Below are 12,888 nucleotides of genomic sequence, written 5' to 3'. Positions count from 1 at the left end.
ATCATCAACAAGGTGTCGGAAACATTCCTCAGAGGTTTTGCTCCATGTTGACATGACAGCATCACTCAGCTGCTGCAGATTTGTTGGCAGAATCTCCTGTTTCATAACATCCTAAAGCTGCTCTGTTGCCGGGGTCATCAACTCTGGACCTCTTGAGCCTCTTGATCCTTCAACAAAACATATAAAACTTGAAGGACACTGGCCAAGGAGGTCTGGACCTGGTGACCCCTGCTCTACTGGATTGAGATCTGGTGGCTGTGGAGGCCGTTGGAGTCCAGTGAACTCATTGTCATGTTCTAGAAAGCAGGTGGAGATGATCTGAGCTTTGTGACATGGTGCATTATCCTGCTGGAAGTAGCATCAGAAGATGCTCCACTGTGGTCATAAAGGGATGGACATGGTCAGCAACAATACTCAGGTAGACTGTGGTGGTAAAACTAGGTCACATTGGTACTAAGGGACCCAAAGCGGGCCAGGATAATATTTTCCACACTATTACACCACCAGCAGGCTAAAGCATTGATCCAAGGCAGGATAGATCCATGTTTTCATGTTTCAACCAAATTCTGAGCCTAGCATCTGAATGTGGAGCTGAAATGGAGACTCATCACACCATCAACGTTTCTCCATCTTCTATTGTCCAGTGTTGGTGAGTGTGTGTGAATTGTAGCCTCAGTTTCCTGTTCTTAGCTGACAGGAGGCACCCGGTGTGGTCTTCTGCTGCTGTAGCCCATCTGCTTCAAGGCTGGACGTGTTGTGTGTTCAGAGATGCTGTTCTGCAGATCTTGGCTGGAACCAGTGCTGACTAGACTTCCTGTTGTCTTTCTATCATCTCCAACCAGTCTGCCCATTCTCCTCTGAGCTCTGACATCAACAAGACATTCTGGTCCAGACAACTGCTGCTCACTGGATATTTTCTCTTCTTCAGACCATTCTCTGTAAACCCTAGAGATGGTTGTGTGTGAAAATCCCAGTAAATACTCAGACCAACAACCATGTCACATTCAAAGTCTCTTAAATCCTCTTTGTTCCTCATTCTGATGCTCAGGTTGAACTTCAGCAAGTCGTCTTCACCATGTCTACATGACTAGATGTGTTGAGTTGCTGCCATGTGATTGGCTGATTTAGTATTTGTGTTAACAAGCAGTTGAACAGGTGGACCTGATAAAGTAGTGTGCGCTACCATCAGTGACTTATTTTCCCAGGAGGTACATGGTTATTTTAGCAGAACATTGCCAAACTTCTTTTTGCATGACTTCCAACACCATGGTTACATACACACAGACCCATGCAGAGTGTGTGTCAAGCGCACAGAGCCTCAGAAAACAGCAACAATGGACTTTTGAGCAGGTTAAATCTTGGACTCAGCCAGAATGAACTCAGAAAAACTGAAAAAATTTGAATCCCTGTTCCCAAAGCTTTAAAACGTCTAATTAAAATTGACCTGATGGACCACAGTGGAAACATGACTATCAACATTTTTGAGTGTGGTGCTTAATCAAATTCTAGATTTGTTCATATTTCCTAAATGTGATTAACTTGGTCACTGAAAATTATTCGTTAGTATCCTTTATTTGGGTTTTCTGTCATTTTGTGAAGGTTGTTGTGTCACTACTTGTGTCTTTGAAGCTTTTTAGGGTCTGCAGTTATTTTGTTTTTCTTCTTGGGTCATTTTCTGTCTCTGGAGTTATTTTAGGTCTCTTAATGATTATTTATTCTTCTTTTTCACTTTTAACATACAGTGTCTATTTATAGGCATTGAGCTGCTCTGATTTAGCCACTTTGATTTGTGACTGAAGGTGTTTTTTTCTTCATCTCAGTTCAAGTGAAAGCTTTTTCTGTGTGGTTGCATAGGAAATTAGAAAAAAAAATTATGGTCCACTGCAGAGCAGTGAAAAGTCCTCTTCAACAGAACGGCTCACAGAATAAAAACACACAAGTTAAAAGCTCCATAAAAATCTTAAAAAGACATACAAACAAGCTAAGACAACCTGTTTTAAGACGCATTTAAAATGTTGTATGGTTGTTGTTGTTGTTGTGTGTTTTCAGGTGTTACAACAATCTTTTCGTATGTTTTGCAGGTGCTGTCAATAAACTATCCTGCCTGCGTTGAGATCATAATACCTGTGCTGGAAATGGATGTCTGTTAATCATACCGAGCTGCTCTGTACCATATTACACAATTAAACTGTGACTCTTTACAGTTGTCTTGCCCAGGGCCTCCTCGACTCATAGGACTGTTTATATCTAGCAGGTCTGTTCAGAAATCCTCTGACACCTACAAACAATTTAGTTATAACAATTTTTTTAAATAATTTTGGTGCACAGACTCCATACAAGGAGGAAGAGTCTAAATTTGTCACAGAGTGTTTTGATGTTGATTTTAAACTGACACAAGTCTTTTTTTGCTCATCTTTTGTTTGAGTCCCCGAGCAACAAAACATTGTTTAAACACAACAGATTTTCTTAAGCCTTTTATCTGCTGTTGACAGTCATTTTTATGTAAGACTGCTCCTCCTAAATGAGGCCCAAGGGGTTTGTGAGTTATGGGTATATAAAAATGAAGAAAAAAAACTTAATAGCCATTTTATCACCTTCATTAAATGTGCAGTCTGCAGCTGAGTGGAAAGTTACACTTCATTACCAGTTTTTAATAAGGTCAGAGGAAAAACAGGTAGATTTGCACCAATTCTAAAATAAAATAAAATGTCAACTACATAAAAATATTAATACATGCATCGATGGACAAGAGGAGAAATTCTTGCTTGGATGCATTTTGTTCTATATGAGTCCAACAAGTTGACACCCCATTTGGTCTGAAATTAGCCAGTCACGGCTCTGGACTTTAACTGCAGCAGCTAATCACAGCTCTGACACGTCTCAGCTTTGAAATGCGAAGGCAGGAACCTGTTATTTCAGGGTCGGGTGGTAATTGCGCACTGGCCTGTGTGGGCAGATCAGAGCTGAATTAAAAAGCAGGGGTTCGGCGGAATGAGCAGCAACAGATTACTGCATTGTTTTCCTGGTCAGAAGGGGAAAAGAGAAAAAAATCATGCTGCAATACAAATCCTGACAGGTGAAGCCAGAGAAAGTTTCTGGAAAATGACTCATCATTCTGTCATGACTTTTCCAGCCTGACGCCTCCAGTAATGTCTTTTCCTCTTGTGTGATTTCTGCAGTTCTGTCTATGTGTTGTTTCACATCTACATGCCCCCCGCAACAAATATACTAAGCATGGTGTATTTCCTTCTTCTCTGCATACATCTGTTATTTGATGCACCACTGCAGGGTGCTTTTCATGCTTTTATGCTTTTCTAATGATTACTCCATCTAAGCCGCCTACGTCAATACCAGGCGTTCTGACCTGAAGATAAAACCGAATCTACATTAAAAAAAAAATAAATAAATAAAAATCCCTGCAGTGCATACACACAAACACATACAGGTTGCTGTGCTGACATATTTGTCATTTTAGATTCTTATTCATCTCACCATACAGTCAGGAGAGGGATCGGATCGGTCACAGCAGAGCGAGTCCAAACTGTTTCCTCTTACCCTCTAAACTGATCAATCTGGTTTTTACTCTCAGGCTCCAGCCTCACTCCACTTTAACCCATCTGCAGGTGGCTGACCCTCCCCAAACCACTTCAGTCCTGTTTCATTGAAAAACAACAACTTTTTTTCTTGATTTCTGTCCAATTTTACGCTTCAAAAAACAACTCTGATGAACTCTGTAGTGTCTCTTTGCTCGGTTTAATTTTTCTTATAGTTTCTATCTTAGTTTCATCACATCCTCTAAAATTCATTTAGAAAAAATGACAAAACATACAACAGATGGAAAAGCTAAAAGGACTAAATGAATCACATTGTAAAAATAAAGAAATAAGAAAAGCTGTTTCTGTGTCTTTTTAGCAAAGACTTGCCAGTATTCAAATTCTGTTACCACGGCAACTAAGGAGAGAATCCAAATAAAAGAATATCAAGAAAAAGGACCTCTGTATTTATTTGTTTGCCTTTCAATAGTACAGACGTCCGTTAGTTGACCTGCATCCATCCGTCGGGGAAAAATTAATGAGATGGAGATAAAAATAAATGGCAAGAGGGCTCAATGGTTCAAACAATCACAACACGCAAACTCACAGAAAATATCAAGCAGTGGGTCTCATGAATGATGAGCTGAACAGATCTTTGCTGTTTATTTTCCTGTAAGATTTCTAGCTGTTTAAATTCTCTTGTACTTTCTTTAAACTGAAGGACACTTAAGAACACTTTAAGTCCTATTTAACATTAAAAAACGTCATAATTGCAGCTGCTGGCACCTGCAAACAGAGGATCTCCCGTTAAGCTTCTCTCAGCAAAGTGGTTTATGTTCTCGTACTTTGGGATGCTGAACTTGTTAAAGGTAAGGAATCATGTACAGAACAGGTTTACAGATCGGCTTTGCTTATTACACAAATGTAATGTGACAACATAATCCTATCACAGTTTCTTTTTCCAAGCTGACAGATTAAGAAAAAAACTGTTTCCTGACATCTTGAACTGTCTGGTGCTTCAGATGCGCTTCTACAGGACAAAAAGCTTTGAAGTACATAACTATTCCATTTGTGGATTTTGGAAGCTCTTTAGATTAAGACACTTCATTATAAATCTTGCATTGTTTCTTCTTGTGAAAGTACGAGTACTAAGCAAGGCGCTTTGGAGCAGGGACACGTTGAAAATCCAGAGAAGACTGGCCCAAGAAGTCCTGCTTTGGTAATCCCTGATTTAAGTCATTTGATGCCAATGAGAGGTTTGTAGGTCCTTTGTGTCTTTGTCACTTTGTAAAATCCTTGGCTCGCTTTCCTTTTTTATGAGTTCAAGAGGAACCCTTCAGAAACCTCCATTTTTTTCATGATTTAAATGACCAGAAACGGAGCAAACGTGAGACATTTTCAGCATTAAAGAACATGTTCACACACCCTTTGGTCTACAATAAGCTTGGTTGCCCACCACTTAATATTACACAACGTGACGTCATATGAAATCAAGTCATCACTCCGTTTTGAATGGATGACGAATCCGCCAGTCAGAGGTCCCCAACCCTGGTCCTCAAGGCCCACTATCCTGCAGGTCTTAGTTGTCTCCCTGCTGCAACACACCTGATTCAAATTATTGCCTCATTAGCAGACTTGTCAGGTTTGAATCAGGTGTGTTGCAGCAGGGAGACATAAGAGGGATCAGTTCCAGCTGTGTGTGGCAGACAAATCTGTCATTAATGTTATTAGTTCGGTGCGTGGAGTGTTGTGCTAGTCCCTAAAAAAAAAGTAACTAGTTACAGTTACTGGTTACTTTATTCAAAAAGTAACTCTGTTACTTTGTTGATTACTTACACCAAAAAGTAATGTGTAATGTTAAAAGTAATGTTTTAGTTACTTTGCTAAAAGAACATTCTTAAAAATTCTCCCATTAATATCCATATAACTTATTCATGGTGTTGTACGAAATATAAAACAAACTCAAACACAAAGTCATTTTTCAACACTAATTTATTTTAAGTCAGACAAGCAAATTATTTGAAAATAAATAAAGAAATAGAAATAAAAAGTAATTTAACAGCTGCTCAAAAATTAAATCTATGCTACATGTTGAGTCCTCCAATGTTCCATCCTTCTCCTTCTCTTTAATATATATTATTATTATTATTATTTATTTATATATTTATTTATTTATTAACATATTTCCTTAGTTATTCATGCGCATTGTCTCTGTCTCTCTGTGAAGTGAGGTTGTGCACACGTGTGTGGATAGAGGTGAACCGGTTCACGTTTCCCATTCTGCATCCAGGGTCATTGCTTTACTGTGAAAAGCTGTAAGCAGGAGGGTTTCTCAAAGGGAACAGAGAAAGCCAAGTAAGCAACTAAACTTAAGAAAACAAGCCCAAAAACTCGCAACTGAATATTTGCAAGCGACTTCACAGAAAAACAAGCCCAACAGGTGGACTTCACAACACTGTCGTGCTGCTGTAAACAGAGAGAAGATCAAAGCTGCTAGCCAAAATGTATTCATTTAGCTAGTAATGGACAAACGCACCATAGAGTAAAAGTAACTGAGTTACTTTATTTATAAAATAATGTATTAGAGTATTAGTTACGGCATTACTACCCACCACTGGGTGCGTGGTGGTGTGAGCTTGGCTTGTTGTGTGTGCTAGCGTGGTTTATTTGTGTTTGTATGTATGTGGACACACAAAAGCACAATTAAGACTTTTTTTAGTTGGAGGCCTTTTCATAGGAAAAACAACTTGGACCCAATTGTGTTTTTAATGCTTAATTTCAGCACAAGCACAACTTGCACATTAAAAGCACGTTTAAATGTTTGACACTGAAAAAAGAAAAAAAGAAAACTGGGTTATTGGGTTTAAATATTTACCTGAGATAGTTGCTGTAGTAATTAAAAGTTTCTCCTTATGCACTAGTGACACTGAGTTTGAACTTTTTAAAAATACTTTTGCACCCATTCACCAACTGAATCACAGTATAAAACTGAGCTTCTTTACTGAACAGTGTGTTTTCTCGCAGAGCAGGAGGATCCTCCAGAGAGCAAAGCAAACGCTGCACTGTGTGCATTCCCCATCAGTCTTCCTAACCTCAACATCCAGTCCTGTCAGGTTTGTAGACAAGTGTCTCTGTTAAACTGCTTCTTTCTTTTTACACCTCCACGGTGTCTCACCAAATCACTCCTGATAGTGAACACATTCACTTGCCAACAGGACTTGGCACAAACTAAACATTAGTCTGGGCATCAGACTCTTGCACCAGGACACAGAATTCTGCTGTTATGTCTTGTTGTTTTGGTTTTTTTTTTTATTTATTTATTTTTCTTTTTGTTCTGTTGCCATCTATTTACTGGAGCAAGATGCTGTTTAACAAGATAGGTCTGTTAAACAGAGCAAGAGCTGCCAAAGGGCATAAATTACTGTGTGCGTTTCACAGAAAGGAAGTCTTGTGAACATGCACTGCACTCTGACCTAAAATTCACATTACTTGAAATGTGTGACGGATGAGCATAAATAGACCTCTTTATTTGCAAACAGATGCAATACAGTCACCACTTCTCTTCATTTAAATCTGCATACATTATTTGCAATTACTTAAAGGGACATTGTGTAACATTGTCTGTTGTTTACTGGAAGAACTGACACATTCTTGTAAGCGAAGAATTTTAGATTTGTTCATACATATGACGGGTAAGCCGGCAGGTAAGCGCCATGACAGTCTGCCATGTTGCAACTATAGCCGCTGGCAAGAGACAAACAGCACCAACATGAAATCCCTGCAAGCCAGCCAAAGTGACTGAGACACTGGAGGAGAAGATCAACAAGAGAAGCTTAATACCATGCAGCAGGCAAAGGCAGCGAGACCAGACGAGACAAAATCAACAACATCGGGCCAGCCTTCCCCAGGTAGAAAGAGCTCGAGGAAAAAGATTTTAAAAGGGATACTGAAGTAAGTCAACGATACTGCCTAAATGAGCCTAAAGCTAACTTTTTTCATTCGGTTTTGTTAGACAGTGTTGTTCGTTACCATGGTTACCATGGGCAGCATAACAGTAGATCCTGCTAAAATACACCAGCCTCGCTGGTACAAATGTGTACGTTTGCATGGTTTCAGTCGCTTTCATAGTCATGCTGGCTTTCAGTTGCAGTAAAGCCAAACTAAAAGCCGGTGGGAAGGTCTTTATTAGCTGGTTTTTACTGTGACAAAAAGCTGGTGCTGTGTCGAGGCCAGTTTCCCATCGAGATCCATTCCCCTGGTGAGAACCATTCTTCCCTCTAAACACAGAGGAACCATGTCTAACAGTTTGATGGGAAGCATTTTGCATTATTTATGAAATAATAAACCTCTTCACCTAAGTGAACACTCCATGAACTACTGGATGACGTGCTTTCATCTGTGTTGCTGAGGAATTTTTGGGACATAGCGGCTACCGCTAGAATACACTAAACATTACAATGCCATACACGATTCCAACATTAGATGCCAGTAATTCTTACACAATGTCCCTTTAAAACAGAAATACACTCCAACCTGTCAGCAAGAAACAAAACAAAAAAAAAATTGCAGGTTAAGAAGCAGCTTGTTTCCTATGTCTGGACCATAAATTGGATGAGAAGGACGTCTGAGGCGATTTGTGTCCAAATACTGATTGTAATCTGACTCAATCGCAACTTCATGTTGATGTTCTGCACTCTCGCTTTAACATCCACATGCACTGGGTTTTTCCTGTTTTTATTCATTTTACTGTAAAGCACTGTAAAGTACTAAAGAAATAAGTGTTACTTTCTTACTTGATGATGAAGATTTTTTCTAAGATCTGGACTCCCCGGCAAGATCTCCCAAACCACATTTGATTATTAAATTGGTTAAATGTCAGATGAAGGTGACAAGACGTCGCCTTGTGGGTGACGACACCCAGAGAGACTAGCAAATGACATTGAAGATCTCATTTAAAAACCATTAGTGAGAAATTCTACCACGGCATTACTTTTCTTGGTTTTCATAGAAACAAAACTGCACTGAAAGAAGCATCTTATCAAGGTGTGATGAAGACGGTCCATTTGGCTGCATCATTAACATTTAAAAAGCAGCCATTCAGCCCATTTACTCTGCAGGGTTTTGGCCCATTCGGTGTCCCCCTGCTCTCTGTGGTCACCATTGCTGTGTTTTAATGAAGACAAATTCATTACACAGCTGTTTCTTGTCACATATGTCTCTGCTTTGTTGTATGATAACTGAGCTATTATGAAACAGAGAATTAATTGCAGCCCATAGACACTGCATTTTCCCCAGTTACTGCACGGCTGATTGAATGTTTTATAATCATGAATCGATTGGCAAAAACAGTCATGCATTTTTAATGTCTCAGTTTACTCCAACAAGGCAGCACTTTCTGATTTAAATTTACTGGAGGGTGTTTTTGATAGAACCTCGAGGAAGGAGGAAAATAGTTGTTTCCAGACCAGGAGCTGAAACTGTTAGAAAAGATGTGTCTACACATATATTTCTGCCAGAAAGCCAAAAAAAGACAATTCTGTTCTAAATATGGAGAAAATCCCATCAGCAACAATTAAAGTTTAGCTGATGGATCAGCTGCGTGGAGATTTAATGTGTGAACAGAGCCAGAGAGCAGGCACGCTAAAGAAACAGTGAAGCATGAAGCCTTTTCCTCGTCGAGCAGATGTTGGCGCGCGTTTCTACGTTTGCTTTTGAGCTTTGAGCATTAGAGTTGAGCTGTTTCATACATACTGTCTTTGTGTAAATTAGAAAAAGAAAAACATGCCTGATCTCAGCCACAGATGCACCCAAATTCACTCAGCGGTAATGATCCTCCACATGAGTGGCTCCCAACCTATGGTTCTGGTCCCATCCAAGGGTCACGAAATGATAACCAATTAAAAAGAAAAGCAGAAATTTTGACTGATTTGATTTTTCTAGCAAACAACAGAACAATTGTGTAGTATCAGGCATCTCATTGTCAAATTTTAGATTATAAATTAAAACAAAAAATCCAGTAGCACCTTCTGTAGAAGTAACTTTCTGACCTCTAAAAATGTGCATTTCTGACTTGTTTTGATGGCACAACGGCATCTATAATGTACATTCCCGGCTGTCCAGCAACATTCTGAACCTCAAAAACCACAATCACAAATGTTTCTTGCGGTACACTGCATCATTTTACATGTGAGTTTCACCATGTGCTAGCAACTGGATATCAACACTGGCCATTTTGAGCGCACCATGGCTGATTCAGCAAAGAAACCAATGAGGACATTACCGGAGAATGGGAGGAAAAGCTGTAAGATAAGAGTCAACATCAGACTGACTTTTACGGCCCACAGAGAGCTCGGAGTAGAGGTAAGATGCAAGATGGATGCTGAATGAGCTATCGTTAGGGAGCGCAGCACTGAAAAAATCTGCCAAGGTTTAGTAGTGTTTTATTAGCACCTCATATCTTTTTTTTTTTACAAAAATTTTATAGGAAATTAATTGAATTGTAATTTCTCCTCTGGGGATTAATATTGTTGTAGTAGTTTTTTAGTTTCTTTCTTTGTTTTTATAAATAATTTTCAGTTTTTCCATAAAGCACGTCTATTGGCAGGAATGACTTCCTGTATCTTTCTGTTTTGTTTTGTTACTTGACGAAGCCTCTGACTGAGCACACACCATTTTTTCCTCACTGTGTTTTGCTGAGAGTGTGAAAAGTTGTCCACTATGTTTAGCAATTTATGTAGCATTCTTCTCTGGACAGTCAGCTCTAGATCAGTCTCCAGCCCTGAGCCAGCATTCATGATCTAGATTCTTAAACGACCATATGGATGAAAATGCATTGCTACGTTATCTTTTGAGATGCTTAATGTGATGAAATGGGAAAATAAAAACACATATGCAACAATCACAAAGGTTTAATATTAAAACAATAATTTACTTGTGATGAGCAAAACTTCTATAAACTGTGGAAACATTCAATGCCATGTATAAAACTGTTAAATAGACCCTAGATTAAAAAAAATGTGACTTTATGTTTTAAGGATTTACACTGACCCAGAGTTAAGATATTCACAAATTAAATAAGATATTAAATTAAACATTTCATTAGTTTGTGCTCCGTCTTCATCACCATCTCCTCTCAGTCTCATTGCTGATCAGTCTTTCCTTGCAGAGTTTGCTGCATTGCAACGCTCTGCCATTACCATGGCAACAATGGAGAGCCAAAAAAAAAAAAAAAAATAGAAAGAAATAAAGACGTGCTGGGTTTTTTTCTGTTTATATTTTTTTCTCAAACATCTGCTGCTGTAGCCTCGGAGTCAGACAGATGTGTTTGCACATGCTGCGGCATTAAGAATCCACCGCTGTGAAAATATCTGCCACACAGACCTTAGTAGGAAGAGAGAGACACACACACACACACACACACACACACACCGTTCCTTTCTCTCTTTATGTTCACGGATGTCACACGCCCACTGTTCCACACTAATTTTCTGTCACTCCTCTTATTCCATCCTCGCTGCATACCAACATCACCAGGGCAACCAGGCGGCCACACTGATGGCGTCCCGGCGATTTGCTCAGCAGCTCACTGATCCTCACCATATCATCACCGATAATCAGTATTGCTATGGCATCATCATATCAACATGACATCATCACCCAGCTGACTGTGTTTACTCACATTCCTCTCAGTCGGATCAGGACCTGGTTGTTGTGGTTCTGCTCCAGAGTGTCTACAAAGTCCTGCGCCCCCTCAGTCTGATGCACATCTGCTTTCTGCAGCTGCTGCTGTTCCTCAGTCCGGAACATCTCTTCACCCTGCACCACCTCCTCCTCCCCCTTTACCTCAGCCTGCTGCAGCTCCTTTACCTCCTCCTTTTCCACCACTTCTGCCTGCTGCTCATCCTGCACTCGCTCCTGTTCCGTGTCCTGCTCTTCTATGCGTGACATCTCCTCATCCTGCACCTCCTCCTCTTGCTGCTGCAGCTTTTCTCTCTCCTCCACCTCCTCCGGCTCTTTCTGTTTCTCACTTTGCTTTATTATCTCTTCTTTGTGGATCTCATCTGTTTCCATTTCTTCCTCCATCTCTTCTTCTGGTGACTCCTGATCTTCCTCTTCCTTTAACAACTCCTCAGACAGTGTGTCCTCCTGTTGCTGCACCTCCTGCTTCTCAGCTTCCAGCAACTCCTCAGGAAGCTGCGCCTCCTCTGCCTCCTCGTTCATCTCTTTTAGGGTTTGGAGATGTGTTCACAGAGCAGAGTTTGGTCTCCGCAAAGTACCTAGACGTCTTTCAGAGTGAAGGAGTCCTGAAAACATCAATGCCAGTCGCAACAGAGAGTGCTTGAGTTCTTCCAACTTCATCCAACTTCCTGTGATGTCACCTGAGAAGCTCGGCCAATCCAAATTGATGGCCTCTGATCCGTTAGGGAACGGGATGGGTGAAAGGTCACGAGAACTTCAAAGTGAAAGAGCAAAAACAATAGAAATCAAGGTGAAAAGCTGACGGCTTCCTTCACCAGCTCACGGCTCAGCTCTGCGCTCCAGCACTGCAGCCGACTCAGACCATTGCTGTGGCAACGCAAGGAGGAGGTCGACCAGCAATAAAGATGGGATGGAATGAGAGAGAGAGAGAGCAGAGTGATGGAGGAGGACAAAGGAGAAGCAGAGAACATTGCACAGCGTTTCCGTGGTAACTCAATAATGGTTGCCAAGAGTGATGGAATCCTGCAGCCGACAGACCTGCCTCTTCCTCCTCCTCATCACATCCCAGTTTCAAATGAACATAACTTTACGCTCCTTTCAGATGGAAACAAAGGGCCATCTTGGTTTGTCCTCCCCTCCTAAACCTGCTTCATCAGAGCTGCGTTGTGTCTGTTAGTGTGTGTGTGTGTAATGTTAAGTTATGTGTATGTGCTTCCTGTGTGTGTCCATGTGTGTGTGTGGGGGTTTTAAACAACGATGATGTAATGTTCCTGAAAATGAGTCAAAAATCCTCTCTAGTCAAGTAGAATAATCACACAGTAGATCACGGTGCTGGCGTCCTCGTGAGGCTGTAGCCGTCATTACAACGTGAAAGTGAAATGATGTCTTTTTCAGATTCTCCTCTTTGGCAGATTTCTGAAAACTTTTATCACTTTAACCAGGAAAAAAAGTTCAAACCAAGACAGGAAGCAGCTGAGGTCAAAAATGGTAATGGCACATCCCTCATTTCTTCTTCTTCTTGTTTTTTTTTTTTTTTTTTTTTTTGTTTTTTTTTTTTTTTGTTTTTTTTTTTTTGTTTGTTTTTTTTTTGTTTTTGTTTTGTTTTGTTTTTTGAAAGTTTTTGTTTGGATATTTGTTTCTTTTTCACTGCTCTCCA

At 40.2% G+C, this 12,888-nt stretch overlaps 1 protein-coding gene across 1 annotated transcript in view; it reads right to left on the bottom strand.

Annotated features, from left to right (window-relative positions):
- The window catches only part of pde1a (phosphodiesterase 1A, calmodulin-dependent), a 41,562-nt gene extending 29,136 nt beyond the window's left edge, over window positions 1-12,426 (bottom strand). Inside the window, exon 1 of the mRNA XM_042001621.1 lies at window positions 11,212-12,426. Within this exon, the coding sequence (XP_041857555.1) occupies window positions 11,212-11,753 (542 nt within the window). The 5' untranslated portion in view covers window positions 11,754-12,426. The remainder of the gene's footprint in view (window positions 1-11,211) is intronic.
- Window positions 12,427-12,888: the final 462 nt, after the last annotated feature.

Source organism: Melanotaenia boesemani, chromosome 12 (assembly GCF_017639745.1).
Source record: "Melanotaenia boesemani isolate fMelBoe1 chromosome 12, fMelBoe1.pri, whole genome shotgun sequence".
NCBI lineage: Eukaryota > Metazoa > Chordata > Actinopteri > Atheriniformes > Melanotaeniidae > Melanotaenia > Melanotaenia boesemani.
This window is presented reverse-complemented; position numbering and strand designations above follow the sequence as displayed.